Below are 25,847 nucleotides of genomic sequence, written 5' to 3' on the forward strand. Positions count from 1 at the left end.
GGGCGAGTGTGAACGAAAGGAGGATATTGTTGCACATCTGGATGTGTTCAGACGTGCAACACCTGCAGCCGGGATGTTCAGTTCAGCCCTGTGGTTTCGGCTTTGGGTGCCTGGGCACGTTGGGTCTCTTGTGTGAATGCAGCCTGGTCCTTCCCTTCCCCAGGGGCTCAACTCGTAGGTGCACTCACCAGAGGTGCTGACCGGCAGGACCGGCGCGTGGAGGCAGGCAGCGATCAGGAGGACGTGCTGGGCCCTCATCCTGCAGGGGAAAGAAGAGCAGAGAGGCAGAGATGTTGAGGGGGGGTCCGGAGGTTGGCTCACTCCTTCGCCTGGGGGTTCCATGGAGCCCAAACGTCATCAGGGGACTTGGGGGTTCCTCCCAATGCCAGCCGTGCGGTCACCCTGGGGAGGAGGAGGAGGAGGAGAGCTGGTGGTGATGGGGGGGGAGGAGGAAAACAAGGAGGAGGAGGAATGATAGCGGTGGAAGAGGAGGAAAAGGAAGAGGGAAGGAGGAGGAGGAGGGAGAAGGGAGGAAGTAGGAGGAGGAGAGGGGGAAGGAGAAATGGTGGGGGGGGAAGGAGGAGGAAAACAAGGAGAAAGAAGAGTAGGAATGAGGGTGGTGGAAGAGGAGGAAAAGGAGGAGGAAGAGAAGGAGGGGAAGGAGAGGAGGAGGGGGAGGGAGGAGAGGGGGAAGGAAAACTGATGGTGAAAGAGAAGAATTGGAGGTAGTAGGGGGGGAGAAGGAGAAGAAAGAAGGAGAACGAGAAGGAGGAGAGGAAGGAGGAAGAGAAGGGGGAGGAGGAGGAGAAGGGGAGGGGGGGGCAGCCAGAGAGATTCAGAGCAGGGAACGAAACCCTCTTCCTTCCCCCTTGACCCTTCCCAGGCTTCGCAGGCAGGGCCTGTTCCCCCCTCCCAGCCCTTCCCCCTTATTCCTGGCCATGCCTTCCCAGAGATCTCCACCGCCTCCTCAGCCAGGTCTAGCACCCGCTTCAAAGCCAGTTCCCTGAAAGACAAACCCAGCCCAGAAAATCCCCCCCCCCAAACGGCCAGAGACTCAGCCAAGACAAGGGAGCCAACTGGAAGGGCTTCCCCAGAGTTACAACACCCATCCTCCCCGTCACTCTGTCGTCTGGCGTTACCACACGCGTGCCCCCCTCCCCCCTCCCTCTCACACTCACACCTCACAGCTGAAGACACCGCAAGGCACACAGCCTGAGTCACACACACACACACACCCTCCCTCCCTCCCAAGCTCAGGTGGCAAAGCAGATCTGCCAGGCTGGCAGTGGGCACAACAACCCCCCCCCCCAGGCGCAGGGTCTTCAAGGACTCCTTTCTGTGTGTGTTTTTTTAAAAAGGTAAAACACACAACATGCTTCAAGACTGAATCCTCACCCGGCAGCTTTGCTCCCTTCGGAGCATTCGGCACAAGTAGCAATGCAATATTTCTCATTATCATCATCATCATCATCATCATCATCATCATCATCATCATCATCATCATCATTATTATTATTTTAAAGCGGTAGGAAAACAACTCACCAACCCAGCCTGAGGTTATTTTTTGGGTTCCTCTTTGGGGAAAGCCAAGGGAAGCGTTACTTTATAAAAAAAACCATCCTGTATGGTATTTCACATTCTTTAAAGCGTTTCCCCACCTTGGTGGCTTGAGGATATGTGGACTTCAACTCCCAGAATCCCCTAGTCAGCCATTTTTTTCCCCTGCCAGCCCCTAAAGTGGAGGGATTGCAGAGGAAGGGATGACAAAGAGGACAAAGCGATGCTGGCCAGGGGATTCTGGGAGTTGAGAAACCCAGTTTTACAAACACACAAAGGGACAAAGTGCCTCTGTTACACACTCAGTGCATTGTATCATTTGGATTACCCATGCAAGGGCACGGGGAGAGTAAAAAGTGGGAAACGTGGTTCATTCAGGCAAAGGCCACGGATAAATGGAATTTACTTTGTCACTAAATGAAAGGTTGCAAGTTGAGGGCTGTGTGTGCTTCAGCGTCTCTTGTTCATCTTCTTCTCGTTCTTGCATGACTTTGCCTCCTGCATTACCTACATTCAACTCCCCCACCCCACCCTGCTTGCAGACAGTTAGCCTGTCCCCTGAGGTGCTAGTTTTCCGCATTCAGGGCTCTTTCCCAAGCCTCCCCCCCCCCCTTGAGCTTCCACCTGGGTGGCTTGAAGCAGGACCAGAGATGGTGTGTCATTCCTGCATTGGCTGGGGCCTTAGGACCTGGATTGCGAGAACTGAGCTGGGGGATAGGTAACGAATGTTTAGCCATGCTGGCATTTTTTAAAAAAGCATTTGTACCTCTTTCCCAGCATTATCTTTGTCCCCAGCGCGAGGGGAGGATGTTGATCCAGTCCTCCCAGTTCTAGACCTCCACTGTCTATGTAGGGTTTCCTTCTTGAGCAAGGGGTTGGACTAGAAGACCTCTAAGGTCCCTTCCAGTTCTGTTATTCTATGCTCTTGGCATTTGGAGAATCACATGACACCCCCCCCCCAAAGCGACACTGCAACCGTCATAAATACACGCCAGTTGCCAATCGCCCGGATTTCGAACACGTGCCCCCGGGGATACTGCAACGGTCATAAGTGTGATATAGGTTTTCCCCTATTGGGGAGAACACATCCAGTCTCCCACTGCAGCCGATCAATTTAGGCATCTGAGATCAGAGGAGACCCGTTACGGCCGCCAGCCCCGGTTACTGTAGATGGGCAGCAGCCTTATGAAGTGCAAGATATTATAGGAGACACCAGGTGGCACAGAGGGAAGTTACAACGCCTTGTTCCACGGAAAGGTTATCTCCTGTTGGAGGCACCATGGGTTCATAGTAAGGGCTGTAGGGCGCCCCACCTGGGAGCAAGATTCCACCGCAGACATCCTGCAAAACCAGGGGGAGGGGTCCTTCGGCTCCTAACTGGCTGTAATTTCTATTTCCCCAGGTGCTGTCTCCCTTGTAGAGGGGCTGCATGTCAGCCCCAGGGAGCCCTCAGGCCCGGAGCTGCCATTTGGTGGGGGGGAGGGGGGAGGCGGGGAAAGCTGTGGGAGCTGCCAAGCATCATGCTTACTAGCTGGAGATCTCCCTCCTCCACAAGCAATCCAGCTGAGAACTCTCCATCACGAATAACTGACGGAGAGCAAGCCATGGCTGATTGCTGGGTGGTTTTCCCTCTGGGTCACGAGGGGATGGGTGTGGGTGGGGGGGGCAGCCTAAATACCAAAGAAAGCATAAAAGGTGGTGGGAGCCCCGGGTGTCAGCTCTGACCATGTATTCATTGAAGATCAACAGGCCTTTTCAAAGCGTCTCCGTGTTTGGCTGGTTTCCTGAACCCTTCAGAACCTGACAACAGACAAAAGCCATAAGAAATAAAAGGAAAATAAAAATGTAAAAATAATAAATAAACCAACCCCCAATGGGGCCCTTTTTCTGCCGTCTGTTGTCTCTCTCTCTGTGCTGTTGTAACTTCGGTCACTAAACGAACGGTTGTTAAGTGGAGGAGTTCCTGTCCAGATCCCCCAATGCTCTGCCCCCCCTCTCCCTCTGCCCCCCTAAAGGCTTCCTCTGCAAGACCGATGGCACTAAGAAACCCCCCCAAACCATCTTCCCCGTCTCACAAGCCCCCTGGGAAAAGGGGAGGCAGCTACGGTGGGCGGCCTCCCCCCCTTCCCTGGATAGACAGCTATCCTGCCTGCAGCCCCTTCCTCTTCGAGGCTGGCAAACAAGCCCCCCTCCTCCCCCCAAGGCTCAACTGGGACTTCTTTGGGGTTTTTTTTGTAAAAAGTTTTTTTATTTGTTAGTCTCATACACACATTTACAAGTATACGTTCTCTTAATTATTATTCTTATCACATTTTAACACTTTCAAACATTCATTTTCCCATACAAAAAATTAAAATATATGATGGGGATTGATTTGCTTACCATCCCATACACGTCTTTTGATTTACCTCCACCCTACTTTCCTTTCCTCCCTCCCTTCTCTTTCTTCTTTCCTCCTTTCCCTTTCCTTCTTCCCCTTCCTCTCCCCTACTCCTCTCTTCCTCCTCCCCTTTCTTTTCTTTCCTCTTTCCTCCTCTCCTTTCCTTTTTTCTTCCCCTTCCCCTTCCCTACTCCTCTCTTCCTCTCCCCCTTCCTACCCTCTCTCCTCCTCTTCCTATCCCTCCCAATCTTCTTCTCCTTTCATCTTCCTTCTCAACTGGGACTTGTGAGAGCTTAAATAAAGCCTGTCCGGAGGGCGCCAGGTTGGGGAAAGAGACCCCAGACCTCCTTCTGGGATGCTCCATTTGGGAGAGGGGAGAGTCCAGTGGTAAAATCTATTTTTTTTACTACCATTTTGTGGGTGTGGCTTAGTGGGTGTGGCTTAGTGGGGGTCATGTGACTGGGTGGGCGTGGCTATGTAGTCATGTCACTGTGGGGATCAAAAGATGGAAACTGACTTGAACAATGTCCTGCTGGAGCAGGGTTGGACTAGATGACCTCCACGTCCCTTCCAGCCCTGGATTCTCCTCTGAAGCTGTGTCTAGTGCCAGGTGTGTAGTCCTTCCTTCCTCTCCTTTTTCCTTCGGTCCCTCCTTTTCTTTTTCTTTCTTTCTTTCTTTCTTTCTTTCTTTCTTTCTTTCTTTCTTTCTTTCTTTCTTTCTTTCTTTCGTTCTCAGCACCCCCATCCCCCGTTTTTGTCCTTGCAGGCTTCAGGGAAGCCTGATGGGAGCAAAAACAGAGCCCCACCCCACCCACCCACCCACGTTTCCGGAAGAAGCTGTAGTAAAAAGATGCTTTAAAAGGTACAAATTTTTAAAAGTTCTGAAGATCAACTGTGTAATGAGCGATCGTTGGAACTCACCCCCACCCCTTTTTTAGTATTTTTTACTACTGGTTCTGTGAAAAAACTCCGGAAAAACTCTTCCAGCTGCAGGGACCCAACCCACCCACCCACCCTCCCTCCCCGGCCATCGCCTGCCCCCTTCGTGTCTCAAGCACCTGGCGAAGGCTGCGTGGTGGCGTTTTGTCATTCTGCAAACATAGCAACCGGAGCCAAAGGCCCTGGCAACCAGACCTTTGCCGGAGCGCCGGGAAATCTATTTTAATTTTCCTGGGAGCAGCTCTGGCTGCAAAGGAGGCCACGGTGGGCTCCGAGACCCCCTGGAAATGACCTCGAAGGACAAAGGGGGCTTGGGCCCGTCTGCTCCAGGTTCAGATAGGCTCTGGGTCAACAGACATACGTTGAGGGGGGGGCGCTTTCTGATGATTGTTTGTGATGCTCGGTTAAAATATGGTTTAAAAAAAAAAACATTTAAAACGCATCCTTGCAATTTAAAGCGAAAGAAAGCTGAAGCGAGATCATGAAGCGTCATCAGGGTTTCACTTAGCGGCTGCTTCACTTAGTGACATATTTCTGGTTGTAATTGAGGTTGCTAAACAAGGATTACCGATAGGACTTTGTATGAAGGACCTGGGACTTTCAGAGCGTCCTTTCCGGGCTTGGGAAATTCACTGAGAGGTGAGGTTTCTGGTTTTTTTAAAAATGATTTTTTAAATTACATACGTTTAAGAATTCAGAAATATCCGCGAGAATTCCCAGGGCCTCACTGCACATTCATAATATTGCAATATTGCAATTGTGTCTCGGTGAGTTGCATCAATTGCTCCTGTAACGGTGAGTGGATCTTCAGAGCAGGCCTTTTAAGAGTTTTGTGGAGTAGAGTAGAGTAGAGAATAAGGAATAGAGAATAGAATAGAATAGAAATAAGAGTAGAGTAGGGATGGGTAGGGTTGGGTAGGGTAGAGTAGAATAGAATAGAAATAAGAGTAGAGTAGAGTAGAATAGAATAGAAATAGAAATAAGAGTAGAGTAGAGTAGAGAATAAGGAATAGAGAAGAGAATAGAATAGAAATAAGAGTAGAGTTGGGGTGGGTAGGGTTGGGTAGGGTAGAGTAGAATAGAATACAATAGAAATAAGAGTAGAGTAGAGTAGAAATAGAAATAGAAATAAAAGTAGAGTAGAGAATAAGGAATAGAGAAGAGAAGAGAATAAGGAATAGAGAATAGAATAGAATAGAATAGAAATAAGAGTAGAGTAGGGATGGGTAGGGTTGGGTAGGGTAGAACAGAATAGAAATAGAAATAAGAGTAGAGAAGAGAAGAGAATAAGGAATTGAGAAGAGAAGAGAACAAGGAATATAGAGTAGAATAGAATAGGATAGAATAGGATAGGATAGGATAGGATAGGATAGAATAGAATAGAAGCTGGAAGGGACCTTGGAGGTCTTCTAATCCAACCCCTTGCTCAAGCAGGAGACCTTATATCACTTCAGACAAATGACTATCTATTCTCTTCTTAAAGACTTCCAGTGATGGAGCGCCCATGATTCCTGGTGGCCAGCTGTTCCACTGGTTAATTGTCTCACTATCAGGAAGTTTCCCCTCAATTCCAGGTTGCTTCTCTCCTGTATTAGTTTCTAAATCAAAGGATGGAGTTGAGGCCAGAACTATTTTTATCAGGGATCACAAAAGAAAAACATGACAAAGGTGGTGGACTATATTTAATGCTGCAAAATTTAACGGCGGCAAGACTAGTTTTTGCAGAAAAGCGGAAAAATAAAGAGACTCCCTTGGAACAAGAAATAATAAGTAAGATACTGACGTGGGCAGAGATGGACAGACTGACTCTCGAGCTCAAAGACAAGGGAGAGATGGAATATCACGGAATCTGGGACAAATGATACCGATGGTTAGAAAGGAGGGGAAAAAGGTCGGGACAGAGAAACACGGATAAGTTAAGAATTGGAAAATATGGCATTAAGCTTGTGTGATAGGTAGGACCGGATATGTATTTGTATGGTTAGTAATTACATGAAAGAAAGGATCAATGGACAGGTAATCTGGCTGACTACACATACCTCTGTAGTGGATATAAAATGTAATTGTTGTAAGATCCAAAAACTATATGGAAATGTTTGTGCCAGAAATGTCGCACTATGTCCAATGTTTTTAATGTTTATCTAATGAAAAAACCTTTTTTTTAAAAAAATAGTCTTAGTTGCCAAGTTTGGGACCCCTGCTCTAGGAGGTGACAACGTGTTCAGGGTGGCTTTGCACAACACCCTCACCTTGACCCAGTTTCTGCCCTGATTGACTTACTGGGTTTGCTGGCAAAATCAGTCAGGAATCAATCAACTTTCAGGCCCTGGAAAAACTCGGGAGGGAATTCCTGGGAGTCCTGGGGCTTCTACAGCTCAACCCTCAGCTACAAATCTTCTCTCCTGCCAGTTCCTGGAAGCCTGGCACACAGCCAAGGCAGCCATCAGCAGGCACAGACAGATAAACAACGTGTCTCCATCATCCCATTCAAAAGAGACAATGGAAGAGCCAAAAAGGAAAGGAAACCTTTGCCAGCAAGTCTATATGCAGATCAGGATTAAACCAGGCCAAGAATCAAGATGTAAACAACACCGCAATCAAGGAAAGGCCAGAGAAATAGAGAGTAAACAACACCCGAACCAAGGAACCAACAAGAAGAACACCCCACTGTCACTGACAGGGCAAGCCGCTAGTTATATACAGAGAGCAAACCCCCCTCCCATCTAGCACTGATGACGTTACCTATTTGGGTCATGAAACGTCTGCAAGAAAACTACCAATTTCAGAGAGCACCAAGGACCCCACAGTCATTGTTCTCCTCCTCCTCCTCCTCCTCTCTGCAAATCCCCTCCTTTCTATCACTGATGGTACCACCAAGGGGAAAACTACACCCCACTAACACTAAAGAGCAAACCCCACTCCCTTCTAGCACTGATGATGTTCCCTAGTTGGGTCATGAAACATCTGCAAGAAAACCGTCAAGCTCAGATAGCACCAAGGACCCCACCATTTTCTTCCTCCTCCTCCTCCTCCTCCTCCTCCTCCTCCTCCTCCTCCTCCTCCTCCTCCTCCTCCTCCTCTGCAAACCCCCCTCCCTTCAAACACTGATGATGTTCCCTAGTTGGGTCATGAAACATCTGGAAGAAAACCATCAAGCTCAGATAGCACCAAGGACCCCACCATCCCCCCCCCCCCCCCCCCCGCTCCTGCTCTTCCTCCCTGCAAACCCCACTCCCACCTTAGCACTGATTGGATTACCTAGTTGGTTATGAAATTGCAAAAAAAAACCAAAAATTAAGGCCAAAGATTCTTTTCTCTTGGTAATCAACTAACTAACCAGAGTTTAGCAGGCCATGCAATGAGGTCTCTAAGCTGCTCCCTTCAGGGGGGTGAGGTCATCCCAGCCAAACCTGACAATCTGAATTAACTCAAGAAGCCAACTGCATTCTAGCTTCAACTAACTCAGGACTGCCAAAAGATTGAGTCACACCACAAAAAAAATGGAGTGGGGGCAACAAGGCCACCTGGGTGGCATCATCTTATTTTCACCCCACCCGCCAAGGCTTCGGATCCAACCAGTGCAGAAAATGCTGTTGTGCAATTCGTTTCCCAACAGTTGCCAAATGCTGCTTCCCCCCCCCCCTCGTGCCTCCATCATCACCACTTAAATAAACAAGACAGGGGAAGAGCATTTGCCAAGTGTCTGACAAGTGCCAGGAGGACCTGGGAGCAGCTTTTGAAGGGCATTTTTGGACTCAGGCCAAGCTCAGCTGCACCTGGGCGATTATGGAGGAGAAGAGCCCAAGGAGGATGTGGAGACTCTGGAAAGAGGGCAGAGAAGAGCAACAAAGAGGATTAGGGGACTGGAGGCTAAAACATGAACGGTTGCAGGAACTGGGTATGTCTAGCTTAAGAGAAAGAAGGAGTAGGGGAGACAGGATAGCAGTGTTCCAATATCTCAGGGGTTGCCCCAAAGAAGAGGGAGTCAAGCTATTCTCCAAGGCACCTGAGGGTAGAACAAGAAGCAATGGGTGGAAACTAATCAAGGAGAGAAGCAACTTAGAACTGAGGAGAAACTTCCTGACAGTGAGAACAATTAATCAGTGGAACATCTTAACTCCAGAAATTGTGGATGCTTCAACACTGGAGATTTTGAAGAAGAGAATGGACAGTCATTTGTCCCAAATGGTATGAGGTCTCCTTCTTGAGCAGGGGGTTGGACTAGAAGACCTCCAAGGTCCCTTCCAACTCTGTTATTCCAAGTAACTCAGATTAAATCAGGCTAAGCATAAGGTCCATCTATTCTCCAAAGCCCCCGAAGGCAGGACAAGAAGCAACGGATGGAAACTAATCAAGGAGAGAAGCAACCTGGAACTAAGGAGAAACTTCCTAACAGTGAGTGACAATTAGCCAGTGGAACTACTTGCCACCAGCAGTTGTGGGTGCTCCATCACTGTATGTCTTCTCTAAAGAGCTTGGACTGCCGTTTGTCTTATAGGGTCTCCTGCCTGAGTATGGGGTCAGACTAGAAGACCTCCAAGATCCCTTCCAACTCTGTTATTCTGTAACCTCCTTCAGATACATTTCCAAGAAATCTCGTCCTCAGCCTTTCGTCCACGTGGCTTCCTACACTGGAAGCTGGAAGGCATTTCTTGGGTAAGAGAAGAACAATTTCGCCCTGTTGGATGCCCCATTAAGTGGGCGACCTCCCCCCAGCCCCGGACTCTCCCCAAGCTCCTTGGGTGGATCTCCTGGGGAGATCTGCCTGCCTTTTTTTTTGAACCCTGAAAGGAAGGGAGATTAAATGCTCTAATCAAGGAATAAATTGCAGAGTGATTGTCAGCTGGCCCACTAAACTACCGAGCGGAGAGATTCCATCGGGGAGCTGTAAAGAGCTGGAGTAGCTGGGTTTACGCGGAGACCTTGATGGGGCTCAGCCGTGGCCAGAGAGAGTCCCATTTCTCTCCGTGGAGCCTCTGAACCAGGGGTGAAACGCTACCGGTTGGCACAAGGTTTGGGACGATTGTCGCTGGTTCTGTGAACTGGTAGTAAAAAAAAAAAAAGCTTCCCCCACCCCCGCTTTTTAAAGCCTTTTTTTCCCTCCCTATTTTTTTTTACTACCTATTCGCCCAAAACGGTAATAAAAAAAATGCTTTGAGAAGTGGGGAAAAAAGGTTCCCACAATCGCCTGGCACAGCTAAACCTTTATTTTTTCACTTTTTAAACAATTTCTTTACTATCAGTTCCAGCAAATAGGTAGTAAAAAAAACGCCCACCCAGTCACACGGCCCACCACCAAGCCACGCCCCACCAAGCCACGCCCGGAGAACCGATGGCAAAAAAAAAAATGTACATTTCACCCCTGTTCTGAACTGAATGGAAGCAGAAGCAAGAGGGCTCCCCGTAGAGATTTCCCAATTGGACTAGCTCCCTATTTTCAATCAGCCAATCAATCAGAATAGAGCTGAAAGGGACCTTAGAGGTCTTCTACTCCAGCCCCCTGATCAAGGAGGAGACCCTGGCCTCGACCCTTCCAGACAAGTGGCTGCCCAACCTCTTCTTAAAAACCTCCAGGGATGAAGCTCCCACAACTTCTGGGGGAAACTTCTGTTCCACTGGTAGATTGTCCTCGCTGTCGGGAAATTCCTCCTTATTCCCAGGGGAAGTGGAGACGTTTAAGTGTCTTGGATAGGAAGCAAATCAGTTTTTTGGGGGGGGGGGGAAACGTGCAGTTAAACTTCTGTGAAACCCATGAAGCTTGTGGGATGAGAAGTGAAAGAACTTCAAGGAGAAACCAAGAAAGTCCAGTTGCCTTTTTTCTGAGGGGGGTGGTGGTGGTGGAGGGACTCTTTTGGGACAACTCTGACCTGGATGGTTGAGAAGCTCCGTAGTTCTTCTGTTCTTTCTTTGTTCTCAGAGAGTTTGCTTTGAGAGCCAGAAAGCCCTCCGTCCGCCTCCTGTTTTGCATTCCAGAAGGTGAGTCATGCTCTTTGGCCTTGCGCCATCCTGAACACCCGTCTCAGTCCAGATTGTGCCACTTCCTGGAACGGAAGCTCGAGGTCTGGCGTCTTCCTCGTCAGGAGCCGCTGGGGTTCCTGTCGTTTTGACTTCTTCTCCCTTTCTTTCTGGGTTCACATGGTGCACTGGCCCTACGGCGAAAGGGTCACGGTTTCTGCAACTCATTCCATGCGCTGGCTTCCCATGACATCATACACCGTAAGCAATCGGTTTGGACTCGATGACCTCCAAGGTCCCTTCCAACTCTGTCCTCCTGTGATTCTGTAAGGGTCTCCTGCTTGGATGGGGGGTTGGACTAGATGACCCTCAAGGTCCCTTCCAACTCTGTTTCCTGCTTGGATGGGGGGTTGGACTGGATGACCTCCAAGTCTGTTATTTTGTTAAAAGACGGCTGCCTGAGCTCATGCGTGCATCTCCAGCAGATCTCATACTGGCCCAAAGCCTCCCTTCTCTCCGCTTAATCGCCTTAATCTTAATATTCATCTCCTCTTAGATCACCCACTTATTCCTCTGGCGTGCACAGACATTAGCAAGGGCTTCTGCTCCAGAATTCAGGTCAATTCTCTTCTTACTCCAACTCTGCAACCCAACCCAAGTCTGTGCCAAACCTTTGAAAGTGGGGGCTTGGGAGGAACTAAAATTCGGGAAGAAAACCGAGAGGCCATTGGAGATTTTGAAGAAGAGAGTGGACAGCCATCTGCCTGAAATGGCCCAAGGCAGCGATGGGGAACATTTTCAGCCCTGGGTGCCAAAAAGGCAGCACTTCCGCTCATCAGCCATGCAGCCCCCAAGACGGACTGCAAAGGTGGCATCTCTACGCATGCGCCCACCCACCAGGAAATGGACTTTGGGGGTTTGGCGCACACCCCGGGTCTTCCGGTTACTGGTACACATGCCTGCACGACGATCCGCTGGCTGGCGTGTGTGCCCACTCTGGAAAACATTCCAGTTTCCCCCACTGCCACGCACACGAAGGCCAGCTGACGGTTGCACGCACACGAAGAAACCGTGACGGAAGAGGAACGGGCGACACTGCATGTGCCAGGAGAAATGGCTCCGCGTGCAACTTTGGGCACGCTGCCATGGCAGGCCTAGGGTCTCCTGCTTGAGCAAGGGGTTGGACTAGAAGACCTCCAAGGTCCCTTCCAACTCCGTTACTCTGTTAACATGGTTTCTAAAGAACAGCTAGCAAAGAAAAAGGAGGCAGCTAGTCCTCGACTTACGACGAAAAATCCAACCCAAATTTTCATGGCTAAGCGAGACAGTTATTCAGTCATTTTGCCCCATTTTACAACTTTTCTTTTCACAGTCGTTAAGTGAATCACTGCCAGTCGGTAGTAATGCAGTCATTAAGTGAATCTGGTACCCCCGTTGACTTTACTTGTCCGAAGGTCGCAAAAGGGGATCGCGTGACCCTGGGACACTGCGACCGTCGTAAGTGTGGAAAACGGCCCTAAGTCACTTTTTTCAGGGCTGTTGTCACTTTGAATGGTCACTAAACGAACGGTCGTAAACCAAGGACAGCCTGTGTGGAGTTTCCCATGATTTTGTGGAGGTGGGGAAAAAAAAGTTATCCTCCTGTTTCTGGAAGAGTTTTTGCTTACTTACTGTGGGAGGGAATTGCAGGAGCCCTTTTGGGTCCCTTGAGTGAGGGCTCAGCCCCCCCCTTCCTCCCCCCCCCCCCAGAGAGATGCCCCCATTGTATTAAATGCTCACTGGGAATTTATACAAAGTGGGGGAAAGGAGACCCAGAGATGCTTTTTCAGGAGGCAACTGGACTTTATTGGGTTTTTTTCTTCTTTTGGAGACGTTTCTCCTCCTCCTAACTGAGAAACTCTACAGACTTTTGGCAAAAAAGAAGAGTTTGCTTTGTCCCGTCCCCCCCAAACCCCCAAGCCCCCAAACCAGAGCAATCGATGCAGAAAATCTCTCCAAGCAGCCGTCGCCTCCTGCATGTACCAAAAAGGAAAAAAGGAATATAAAATAAGAGGCAGAAACCTCTCAAGGTCACCTTGCAAAAATAAGAAAATAAAAGAATATCCCTTTTTTCACAGGCTCCGATGAATCATCCCGGCTCCCAATTCTTCAAACCGCTCAGTGGGAATCCCGAACAGAGCAGACGGCAGATAAGGGACGGCCGGGCCTATAAATCACACCAGAAGCCATTTATTTGGTTTTTGCCCTTTCCAGAAGCTTCTTCAGACGGAGATGACCTCTTAAATGTGTGAACTTTCCTTCCCTTCCCCATCAGATGCTGTTGTGACACTTGTGGGCCTCTGGCACTCTCAGCCAGCGATGGGTGTGCGAAGTTCGGAGCAAGAGGAGAAGCGGCCCTGCCAGGGGTGCGGAATGTGGCGGTGCAGGCAGGGCTAGGTGTTGGGAAACGCTGACAGGCGACACCACAGCTGGGGGGGGGGCTGGTCCATCCTAAGAGGCTGGTGCCTTGACATTTGGTCTGGCGGTGAAGGCTCCAGGCTGGGAACCAGGAGACCGGGAGTTCTAGTCCCGCCTTAGGCATCAAAGCCAGCTGGATGACTGTGGGCCAATCACCAGGAGACTGGGAGTTCTAGTCTCATTTTAGTCATGAAAGCTAGCTGGGTAACTTTGGGCCTCTCTATCACCAAGAGATGGTGAGTTCTAGTCAGGGGGAGGTTCCTGCCAGTTCTACCCTCTCCTATAGAAGAGGCTCCAGAAATCTACCGTGCCGTTTAGAACCGGTTCCAGCTCCCTCCCCCCGCCCGTCCGCACCACGCTTGCCCCGCCCACCATTCACTGATTGGCTGGCTCACCAATCACTCCGCCCGCCTCTAAAGTCCTATCTAAACCTTAAAGTCTTAAAGCTGTCAAGTTTGAACAACCCTGGTTTGTTTTTTTTTACTAAAGGCTTAGGGGTGCGAGGGTCTTGTAACTTGACAGCTTTAAGACTTGCACACTTCAATGCCAGAGTTCCTGAGCCAACATGACTGGAGGAGGAATTCTGGGAGTTGAAGTCCACAAGTCTTAAAGCTGTCAAGTTTGAACACCCTGGGGTTTTTTTCCCTAAAGGGTTAGCAGTGCAAGGGTCTTGTAGCTTGACAGCTTTAAGACTTGCGTGCTTCAAATGCCAAAGTTTCTGAACCAACATTTTGGTTGCTAAGCAAGACCATTGTTAAGTGAGTTTCACCACATTTTATAAGTTGGCCATGCCCACCCAGTCATATGGCCGGCAAGCCACTCCCACAAAGCAGGCCACACCTACAGAAGAGGTTCTAAAAATGTTTGAAACCCACCACTAAGTCCTGTCTAAGGCATGAAAGCCAGCTGGGTGACTTTGGGAGAATCACCAGGAGACAGTGAGTTCTAGCCCTGCCTGAGACATGAAAGCCGTCTGGATGACTGTGGGCCAATCACCAGGAGACTGGGAGTTCTAGTCCCGCCTTAGGCACCAAAGCTGGCTGGATGACTGTGGGCCAATCACCAGGAGACTGGGAGTTCAAGTCCCACCTTAGGCACCAAAGCCATCTGGATGACTGTGGGCCAATCACCAGGAGACTGGGAGTTCTAGTCCCGCCTTAGGAATCAAAGCCAGCTGGTTGACTTTGGGCCAATCACCAGGAGATGGTGAGTTCTAGTCCCACCTTAGGCATGAAAGCCGGCTGGGTGACTCTGGGCCAGCCCTTCTCTCTCAAGCCCAGCCCACCTCACAGGGTTGTTGTTTTGTGGGAAAAGACGAAGGAATTGTGGAGATGTTCGCCCCTTTGAGTTACTTACAAATAATAGAGGTGGAATATGAATGAGTAAAAAAATAAATGATTTTTTTTAAAAAGAGACTGAGATCTGATCCAAGATGAAATTCGGGCATCTTAGCCCTCCTGCAATCGTGGACGCCGGCTGCATTCCGTATCCCCAACTTCAAAAAAGCAGATTTTAATTAACTCAGCTCCATGCTAAGGCTTCGGAGCAGCAGAAGGTAATGGGGAAAGAAAGACCCTTCGGGATGTGTGTGTGTGTGGGGGGGGGGATTCCTCAGGAAGGAGATAGGAAAGCAAAACCGCAGATAATCCCAGGGTGGATGAAAAATGAAGGACTTCAAAACGAGCCCCTGCAGCGGCCTTTAAAAAAAAGGAAAAAGAAGAAAATCGGAAACGATAAAAGGGAAATTGCACGAAAGAGAGGAAGAGGGGGTCAGATAGGAAGTGCCGTGGAGGGTTTAGCGCAGGGGTGTCCAAACTTGGGAACTTTTAAGACTTGTGGACTTCAACTCCCAGAATTCCCCAGCCAGCAGAGCTGGCTGGGGAATTCTGGGAGTTGAAGTCCACAAGTCTTAAAGTTCCCAAGTTTGGACACCCCTGGTTTAGCGCAAGAAAGAGAAAGTTCAGGAAGAGCCAAAGTTGGACACCAAGAGCATTTTTTAAAAAAAAGACCTCTTCGTGTAGGTCCAAAATCAAACAAAGAGCCAGGAATCCAGGTGCAAAACCTGCCGAGGGAAGGGGCCAAAATCCTCGCAGGGAACAGAGAAGAAACAGAGATGAAATCGGGGGACTAAAAAAACCCAGGAGGGACTTCAGGATCAACCTTGCAAAGGCGCTTTTGAAGCCAGGCTCAACCTTGCAAAGGCGCTTTTGAAGCCCTCCTAACTGGCGGCAGTGGGGAGATCTATTTTTTTTTACTACCGGTTCTGTGGGCGTGGCTTGGTGGGGGTCATGTGACTGGGTGGGCGTGGCTATGTAGTCATGTAACTGGGGGATCAAAAGATAGAAACTGACTTGAACAATGTCCTGCTGGAGCAGGGTTGGACTAGATGGCCTCCAGGTACCTTCTAGCCCTGGATTATCCTCTGAAGCTGCTTCTAGTGCCAGGTTTGTAGTCCTTCCTTCCTCTCCTTTTTTCCTCACTCCCTTTCTTTCTTTCTCTTTCTTCTTTCTTTCTTTCTTTCTTTCTTTCTTTCTTTCTTTCTTTCTTTCTTTCTTTCTTAGCACCCCCTACCCCCCGTTTTTGGCCTAGCAGGCTTCCAGAGAACCTGTAGTAAATAAAAAGCTTAAAAGGTTTGTAAAATGTTCCAAAACTCAACTGTGCAACGTGCAATTGTTGGAATGTTTTTTTAAAACATTTTTTAAAATGTTTTAGCATTTTTTACTACAGGTTCGGGCGAAGCAGCACCAACCGGTAGCATTTCACCCCTGATATGGCGGCCTTTGTGACATGGAGGTAACACAATTTCCAGCAGGTTTCGGCCCCGTCAGAGAGAAGAGCAGGGGGGAAATCTCAGCTTTCGGCTTCTTATCTGGTAAACTAAAGTGAAATTTTCAGGAACGGAGCAGTCCAGGAAGAAACGCAGGGGACTTGCAGGCTTTCTCACTCGACCTCCTGTTTTCACAATAGTTGGCGATGGTATCTCAAGGTTTGCGTGTCTGGGAACTGCAGAAGCTAATTGCTACTTGGGGAAAGGATGAGCAGGAAGAAGAAGGCATGGAAGAAGTGGTGGAGGAGGAGGAGGAGGAGGAGGAGAAAGAGGAGGAGGAATGGTTTTGGCAAAAGAGGAGGGGGAGGAGGAATGATAGTGGTGAAAGTGGGGAAGGAGAAAGAAAAGGAGATGGAGAAGATGGAGGAAGAATGGTAATGGCAAAAGAGGAAAAGGAGAAAAAGGAGGAATCCTGGTAGTGAAAGATGGAAAGGAAAAGGGAGAAGGTAGGAAAGAAGAGGTAGAGGAGAAATGGTTGTGACAAAAGAGGAGGAGGAGGAAAAAGAGGAGGAGGAGGAAAAAGAGGAGGAGGAGGAATGGTGAGGGTGAAAGAGGAGAAGGAGAAAGGAGAAGGTGGAGGAGGAGGAGGAGGAGGAATTGTGGAAGTGAAAGAAGAGAAGGAGAAGGTGCGAAAGAAGAGGCAGAGGAGGAATGGTTGTGGCAAAAGAGGAGGAGGAGAGGCAGGAGGAGGAGGAGGAGAAAGAGGAGGAAGAATGGTAGTGGTGAAAGAGGAGAAGAAAAGGAGATGGAGAAGATGGAGGAAGAATGGTAATGGCAAAAGAGGGGAAGGAGAAAAAGGAAAAGACAAACTACAGTCGTACATTGAAGACCATCTACACCTGACAGACTCCCGCCTGTCTTTCACAGGCCCAGGGAAGGATCCCCCCTCATTCCTGCCAAACTCTCCGGGATCTCTGCCGATCCTGGGGAAAGGGTGGCCGAGGGAGGCACCCCAAAACCTTGCAAGATCCCATCAGCCGTGGAGAACTCCAGGCACGGAGGGCGGCTGCAGCATTCCGGCTTTTTTAATTAGCTCCTGCAACTTCCCTCCGGATGCTTTCATTCCACGGATGCTTCATTAAGTTGCCCGCCATGAATCTCTCCCTTAATTTCTCCCAGACCAACGTTGGAGCCATCAGCGCTCCAGAGAGACCCCCGGAGCCATGCATCAGAGGCGGTGCTGGCCGGAGTCCAAGCCTTCCTTCGGAGGTCAATCGCTGGATCTTCTCAAGGAGAGCAGACAAGCAGAGACCCACAAGACCCATCTGGAGTCGGCAGGGGTCCGGATCTCCAGCCAAGGCAACACGCGTGCACACTTCAAGCCCACGGAGGCAGGAGCGTGTCCACTCCAAGGATAAAACACCCAGAGCAACGTGGTCTCTGCAGTGCAATGCAGTTGAGCCATCTGCCCATCTGTCCCTTGGAGAAACAAAACAGCCACTTCACAACATAGGAGAACAAACCCATAAGGACTAGATTCAGCAGCCCGTCTGCGTTTAAGAGACAGAAGATAGCAAAGTCCACATTTTGGACAGAGAGAGGGCCACTGGCTTGAAAGAAGGATCAAAGAGGCCACCTCTGTCAAAATCGAACAGCCCTCTCTCAACAAAGGGGGAGCAACATGAGACCCCCAAAGTCCTTTCAGCAGTTCCAAGAAGGCTCCACACCTGTTTGCACCACTCAGGAGACCCCGAGGACACAGAGAAACCTCCAGGGGGCCTCAAGGACCCTCTCAAAGGATGCAAATGACCAGCTGTCTGCAAGGAGCGTCAATCCTTCCGTCCACCACCATCCAGTCAGAGTGGAAGAAGCTTCTTGGAGGAGAAGCGAAACGTATTCAAAGAAAACCAAGGAAGTCTTGAAAAAAAAGGACCTTTGGGACCTGGAGGACCTGGAGGACTGAGAAGCTCCATGGACATCCAGAGGGAAGAGCATTCACACATGTAACGTCTCCAAAGTCCAGCCTACGGGGAGATTATGGCACCAGCAACCCAACCCAACCAACATTGTCGACTGATCAGAATCTAAGTTGGCTTGTTCTTCTGCCTCCATCTTCCTCCTGACTTTGAGAAGGGAAAGCTTCTACACAACACTGGGGTTGAGCTACAGGGAATTCTCGACTTATGCCCGCATGTGAGCCCAGGTTCCCGTTGCTAAGCAAGACATTAAATGGGTTTTGCCCCACTTCATGGCCTTTCTCAGCACAGTTGTTAAGTGGATCAACTGCAGTTGCTAAGTTAGCAACAAGGTTGTTAAGTGAACCTGGCTTCCCCATTGACTTTGCTCATCAGAAGGTCACAAAAGGGGATCCCACATGACCCCCAGGGACACTGCAACCGTCGCGAAAATGAGTCCGTTCCCAAACCTCTGAATTTGGATCTTGTGACCATGGGGCTGCTGCAACGGTCGTAAGTGTGAAAATGGTCCTACGTCCCTTTTCAATGCCATTGTATCTTCAAACGGTCACTAAACGAATGGTTGTAAGTTGAGGATTTCTTCCAGAGAGTCCCTCTTTGGTGCACCAACGAGTAAAGGTCCTACACCCAGAAGATGGTTCACACAACCCTTGGAATCTGGGTTAGCAAAATGAGCTCACATTAGGACAATGTTTCAACCTTGGTAACTTGACTGGATTCCCGAGTCCAAGAATTCCCCAGCCGTCCCGTCTGAATCAGGTTCTGCCCCACATTTGGAGGCAAAGTCGCTTGCAGTTCTAGCAACTAGGAAGACCAGAATACAGAAGGACAGGAAGGAACCTTGGAGGTCTTCTAGCCCAACCCCTTGCCCAAGCAGGAAACGCTACACCATTTCAGACAAGCTGTTCCTCTGGTTAATTGTCCTCCCTGTTAGGAATTTCCTCCTTAATTCCAGGTTGCTTCTCTCCTTGATTAATTTCCATCCCTTGCTTCTTGTTCTACCCTCGGGTGCCTTGGAGAATAGCTTGACCCCCTCTTCTTTGTGGCAGCCCCTGAGATATCAGAAGACTGCTATCACGTCCCCCCCAGTCCTGCTTTTCATCAAATTAGACATACCCAATTCCTGCAACCATTGTTTGCGTGAACTTTTTAGAACTTAGAATAACTTTATTGTCACTTAAAATGTTCATTAATCGGCATACCTTAAAATGAAATTTCGCTGTGAAGCTCTCAAAGGGTCACCACCTCCAATATACAGTACAGAAACATGACAAAGAAAGGAGGGAGGGAAGAAAGGAAAGAAAAAGAAAGAAAGAAAATGAAAGGAAAAGAAAGGAAAAGAAAGCGAGAGAGATAAAAAGGAAGGAAAGAAAGCAAATGAAAGGAAAAGAAAGATAGAGGGAGGGAGGAAGGAAGGAAAGAAAGAGGAAGGCAGGAAGGCAGGAAGAAAGAAAGAAAGAAAGAAAGAAAGAAAGAAAGAAAGAAAGAAAGAAAGAAAATAAATTATAATTATATCCACATGCCCTCGTGTTTTGGCCTCCAGTCCCCTAATCCTCTTCATTGCTCTTCTCTGCCCTCTTTCCAGAGTCTCCATATATTTTTTATATCATGGGGACCAAAACTGGACGCCGTATTCCAAGTGTGGCCTTACCAAGGCATCATAAAGTGGCATTAACCCTTCACGTGACCAACCGAGATGCCACCACAAATGCTCCTCTGTCATTCTCCTCTTAATCAGCCCAGCTGAGCAAACGTCACCCCTGATGGATGAGTTCTGTCTGTCCGGCCTCGGATGCAGCTGACAACACCCTTAAAGCTGCCCCCAGCCTGGCAGGTGAAGGGGCACCCCTGGGAGTAACTGCAGCCCGGATGCCCGCAGGGGAGAGGGAGACAGATTAATCTCTGCCAAATCCATTTCTCTCTCCCGTGGTGACATCCCTGCAGGACAAATGCCACCATTTCTGAAGCCGGACAGGCAGGGAGACGAGCATTCAAGAGCGACTTTTAAAACTTCTTTTTTTAAAAACACAAATCTTATTTTGAATGCAGGGACTCCTCAGCCGTACGACCACAACGGAGCTCCAAGCACGGCGGCTGTGAAAGGAGTTTTGCCCCATTTGACAACATTTCTCAGCACAGTCGTTAAGTGAATCGCCACAGTTGTTCAGTTAGGAACCTGGTTTTTAAGTGAATCCAGCTTCCCCATTGGCTTTGATCGTCTGACGGTCGCAAAAGGGGATCGCGTGAAACCTGCCCCCCCACCCAGCAAACGTCATAAACATGAACCACTTGTCAAGCGCCTAAGTGTAAATCACCTGGCCCTGGGAACGCTGCAACAGTTATAAGTCCATGCCAGTTGCCACGTGTTTGAATTTCAATCATGTGACCGCAATGGTCGTTAAGTGTGAAAAAGGGGTCCTAAGTCCTTTTTTCAGTGCTGTTGTAACTTCGGTCACTAAATGGATGGCTGTAAGTCCAGGACAGCCTGTATTGCAAAAAAAAAGCTTGAATCACAAGTGGACAATATCCATGTTGACACAGACAAGAATGATTTTCTCCCTTGGGAAATTGCAAAATTCAAGATTGGGAAAATGCCCGAGCAGCAATCCTGCCTAGTGGTGAGAGTCATGAATCACTCTTCACAAGTTAAAGGATAGGAACTGAGGGGCAAACGACAGGGGTTCTGTAATTTGTTAACAAACACAGTTCCTTTGTATTTTATTTGGATTTATTTTCTCCCTTTTAAAAATGAGGCTCAGGTTTATTAGGTTTTAACATTCCTAAACTGATAAACAACGAACGCAGAACGCAGCCGCGCGGGCTGTCATGGGGAGTACTAGATACTCCCACGTAACACCTCTCCTGCGCGAGCTGCACTGGCTGCCTGTGGTCTTTCGGGTGCGTTTCAAGGTCTTGATCACCATCTTTAAAGCGCTCCATGGCACAGGACCTAGCTACTTACGGGATCGCATCCTGCTGTTGTGGAAATTGAGGACTCAAAGACCAGCTCTTTGCAATGCAAGAAAGTTTATTGCGCAGGTTCAAACAGCTAAAATAGCATAAGGGGGTTTGAACCCCGAACAGTCTCAAACAACAATCTTATATAGTCATTTTGACGTAAGCATATACGCAGGCATACATTTGCTAAATTGATAAAAGGAGAAATGGAAAAGTACAGAAAGAGCCGAGAATAAAAATACGTCAAGGAACATTTAACATCTGCGAGACAAACACGGGACTATCCCCTGTCCTAGACCGATAACAGGATACACCCCTCATGGTCTGTCTGAACATACAGATAAAAATATAAATGTTATGCCTCATTGATCTCACCCTGCCTCTGTCTGCAAATATCTTTTTCCTTGACCAGTCTTTGCAATGTTATAATGAACCAAAGTCTGAACCAAGATTCAGGGCCTGTCTTCCCGATTCAGGGCCTGTCTTCCCTCCTTCCTTATAAGTAAGTAGTCTGTTTCATAGTAAAAGCTTAACACATATAAAAAGAGAGAAAAGAAAGGAATTTATTTTTCACAACATTAAGTATAGCTTTCTATTATTATTACATATAAGATAAGATAGAGGGAAAAAAGGAGATTCATTTCCAGGTTTTTTTTATCCAGCCATTGATAAAACAAATCCCATACTTTATAGAATTGCTCATCCTCTAGTTCTCTAATTTCATATGTAAGTTTACTCATTTCAGCACAGTCCATTATTTTCCGAACAGTTTCTTCCTCTGTTGGTACTTTCTCATTTTTCCAGTTTTTAGCAAATACAATTCTAGCAGCTGTTAACACATTTATGATCAGATATTTCAAGACCTTATTGTATATTTCTGGTATTATTCCCAATAAAAAAAGTTCTGGTTTCAAGTCTATATGTTTATGTATCATTTTCTCCAACCACATGTGTATTTTAGTCCAGTATCTTTTAGCTTCAGGACAAGTCCACCACATGTGGTAGAATGTGCCCGGCGTATGTTGACATTTCCAGCACTTTTCAGACTTATTCTTAGACATTCTTGCTATTCTCGATGGGGATAAGTGCCACCTATAAAACATCTTATACAGGTTCTCTTTATATGCAGTTGACATTGTCATTTTATAATTTTGAGTCCTCAGTTTTTGCCATTTTTCTAAGTCAATCCCATGTCCAAAGTTTTTTCCCCAAGCTAACATAGTTCCTTTCACTTGTTCTTCATATAATTTCACCTCTAATAAATAGGCATAAAATTTTTGAATTACTTTTTCATCATTACCTGTTAAGATTTTATCTAATTCAGTCATTTTATCATAAAAGCCCTCATTTTTTCGATCTTTATTATATCTAGAATGTATTTGCACATATGAATACGAATTGAGTTCAATACCTTCCTGTTTCAATTCTTGTATGGATTTGAGTTCACCCTCTGTATTCAATAATTCAGCATATCTACGTTTTATTCTTGCTTTTCTCCCTTGCCATATGAATTTCAACATCATTTTATTTAATTCTTCAAAATAGCCTTTCCCCAACTTAATTGGAATAGTCTGGAACAAATATAACAGTCTAGGTAAGATATTCATTGATAATCCCCAAATATTTAACTTTATTTGCAATTTGCATTTCCAAAATTTCCGCCAATTCTTCTCTTTGTTTTCGGGGTATATTTTTGGTCAAAATCTTTGTTTTATCTTTGTTTATTTTTAAACCTGCAACTTCTCCATACGCCTCAATTTCTCCTATCAATTTAGGTGCAGATTGAAATGGCTCCTCAAGAATGAAGACTAGATCATCAGCAAATGCTTGCAGCTTGTATTCTTCCTTTTTAATGGTCATTCTCTTTATTTCTTCCTCTTCTCTAATCTTTCTATTTAGTACTTCTAATGTTAGAATAAAAAGCAGTGGTGATAGTGGACAGCCTTGTCTCGTGCCTCTTTTAATTTCGATTGGATCCGTCAGTTCTCCATTTATCATTATCTTGGCTGTTTGCTTGTGGTATATCGTTTGTATGGCTTGAATAAAGTTCTTACCAAAGTTCATTTGTTCCATTTGTTGTATCATAAACATCCAGTTCACATTATCGAAGGCTTTCTGCGCATTCAGAAACATCAAGGCCATTTGCTTCCCAGAGTAGACCTGATAATATTCCAAGGTATCCAAGATTGTCCTTATGTTGTCTCTAATTTGCCTCTTTGGTAAAAAGCCATTTTGGTCCGGGTGAATGAACCCATTTAAATATTTTTTCAGTCTCTCCGCCAGTATAGAAGCAAATAGCTTATAATCTGAATTCAACAAAGAAATAGGTCTATAGTTCTTAATTTGTGTATGGTCTGCCTCCTCTTCGGGTAGCAATGTAATATATGCCTCCAGCCATGAATTAGGTATTTTACTTTCAATCATTACTTCATTCATGACTTCTAGTAATGGAACGGCCAAAGATTTCTTTAGTGTTCTATAGAATTCCACAGGGAGGCCATCCGGTCCCAGGGCCTTCCCATTATTTTGTCTTTCAAGGGCCTCGGTTAGTTCCATCATTGTTATTTTATCTTCTAGTATAGTTCTAGTATCACTTGGTATTTGGGGGAGTTTGGCATTTTGTAGATATTGTTTCACTTCTTCCTCTTTTATGTTCTCTTGTTCATACAACTTGGCATAGTAATCTTGAATAATTTTCTTTTTTTCCATATTTCCATAGTGCAATTGTCCTTGTTCATCTCTTAGTTGTAGTATTTTCTTGGTCTCTCTGCCTGGTTTATTTGCATTTTCAAAATAGTTCTGTTTAGCGCCTCTGATTTTTTGTGCCAGTTCCTCCTTTTCCAGTAGGTCCATTTCGTGTTTTATTATGTTCATCACTTTTTTAATCTCTTTCTTTTGTGGAAATTTCTGTAGTTCTTTTTCCAGTGTGCTGTAAACTTTTTCTAGATCCTTAGACCCTTGTCTTTCCTTTAAATTTCTCTTTCTTTCATAGTCTATTATCAAGCCTCTAGAAAAGGCCTTCATTGTATCCCAGAGATTCTGTAAGGACGTATCTTCTTTTTTGTTTTCTTTAAAGAAGAAAGTCAATTCTTTTTCCATTTTCTTTACAAATTCTTTCTCTTTCAATATCATGTTATTTAGTGTCCATCTAGACATTATTCTTTGTTGTCTCCATCCTATTGTCGTTGGATTGTGATCCGCCCAAGTGCTCGACTCAATCTCCACGTCTAGTGCGCTGCTGGATATGTCTGTTGAGGCCCAAATCATGTCAATTCTAGAGAGCGATGAGTGTCTATTTGAGTAGAAGGTGTATTGTTTTTTAGTGGGGTTCCTTTCTCTCCAAACGTCTTTTAGGTTTATTTCATCCATCATCCTGAAGAAGGACTTTGGGAGTTTTTTTCTATTTAATTTTAGTGTTTTATGGGTTTTATAGTCCATGTTCTGGTCTACAATGCCATTGAAGTCTCCCATCATACAAATATCAACATAGTCTAGGTCAGAAATTTTCTTGTGGATTTTTTTATAAAATTCAGCTTGTTTTCCACTAGGTGCGTAGATTCCAATTAAAAGTATTTTCCTAACATTATCCATTATTTCCACCATTAAAATTCTTCCATCTTCATCTGTGTAGAAATTTTTTCGCAGGAATTTTATCTTTAATGTAAAAGGTCACTCCTCTTTTCTTACAATCCGCTAACGAAGTAAAAATTTTCCCCAAATTTGGTTGTACTAATAGATGGCTGTTTCCTTGCTGGATATGCACTTCTTGTAGGCAAATTATGTCTAATTTTAATTTTCCTAATTTATGAAATATTATTTCTCTTTTATTTGGCATATTAAGTCCATTTATATTAATTGAGAGTAGTTTTATTCCTTCCATCCTTATTTTACTTTTACTTTACTTTATTTTAAATTTCTAGACCGCCCCCTCTCCCAAAAGGGACTCGGGGCGGTGTACAGTCAAATTAAAAACACAAAGAATACATGAGAATAAATACATACATACATAGAACCTTAAATACTTAGATGAGGAGGCTATAAAGACTGTATCATAAAGTAAAGCGATTAAAAACAGTATATAAAATAACCCCTAAAAATACCCCAAAAAGTTAAAGTTAAAATAATGACCTAAAAATTCCCAATTAAAAATATCTGCCAGGAGGTAAGATAAAACTATGAATGGGCCAATGTTTTATATATAGGATTTATAGCTCTAGTTGATCTTGGTTCCCGTTGTGCTCTGATCTCTACCCCCCCAACAGCCCCTTCTTCAATGTCAATTCCGCCTACAGCACCCTCTGTCCTCTCAATTTCGATTATAGGTAAATCCAGCAGTTGCACCGGTAGCTCTTCGTTTCCAGGCTTCTCTGCCTTTCCTCTCAAGTGTTTTTCTTTTTTCCCCCTCCTTGCTCTTGTTCTGTATGTGTTGTTTTGTCCTTTTCAAAGAAAAAATAAAATAAAATTTATAATTTAAAAAAAAAAGTAACTTATGACTGTTTTTCACACTTACGACGATTGCATTATCTCCACGGTCACATGATCAAAATTCAGACAATCGGCAACTGACTCATACTTATGACGGTCAAGGTGTCCCCTTTTGCGACCTTCTGTCAAGCGGGGTCCCTGGGGAAAGCTGGATGCGCTTAATAACCATGTTACTCTCCTAACAACTGCCGTGATTCACTTAACAACTGATGCAAGAAAGGTCGTAAAATGGGGCAAAACTCACTTATCAAATGTCTCACTTAACAGAAATTCTGAGCTCCATTGTTGTCGTAAGTCAAGGACTACCTGTACTGGGGAAACTTGGAATGACCTTCCAACTCACTCACTCACTCAATGCTGACTTAATTTGTTA

The 25,847-nt window shown here is 46.4% G+C and overlaps 1 protein-coding gene across 10 annotated transcripts in view; it reads right to left on the reverse strand.

The window, feature by feature from the left end:
* IL1RAP (interleukin 1 receptor accessory protein) overlaps positions 1–25,847 on the reverse strand; it is an 83,804-nt gene that overhangs the window by 39,972 nt on the left and 17,985 nt on the right. For 6 of the 10 annotated variants that reach the window (XM_081955531.1, XM_081955536.1, XM_081955537.1 and 3 more), the window contains one exon: positions 21,042–25,425. In XM_081955531.1, coding sequence (XP_081811657.1) covers positions 22,580–24,592 — 2,013 coding nt within the window. In that variant the 5' untranslated portion in view covers positions 24,593–25,425 and the 3' untranslated portion in view covers positions 21,042–22,579. Of the gene's footprint in view, positions 1–188; positions 260–5,560; positions 6,042–10,743; positions 11,026–19,233; positions 20,560–21,041; positions 25,426–25,847 lie in introns of those variants that run through there. The other 4 variants (XM_081955533.1, XM_081955532.1, XM_081955530.1 and 1 more) reach the window with 3 other exon arrangements.

Source organism: Natrix helvetica (assembly GCF_964273705.1).
Source record: "Natrix helvetica genome assembly, chromosome: 5".
NCBI lineage: Eukaryota > Metazoa > Chordata > Lepidosauria > Squamata > Natricidae > Natrix > Natrix helvetica.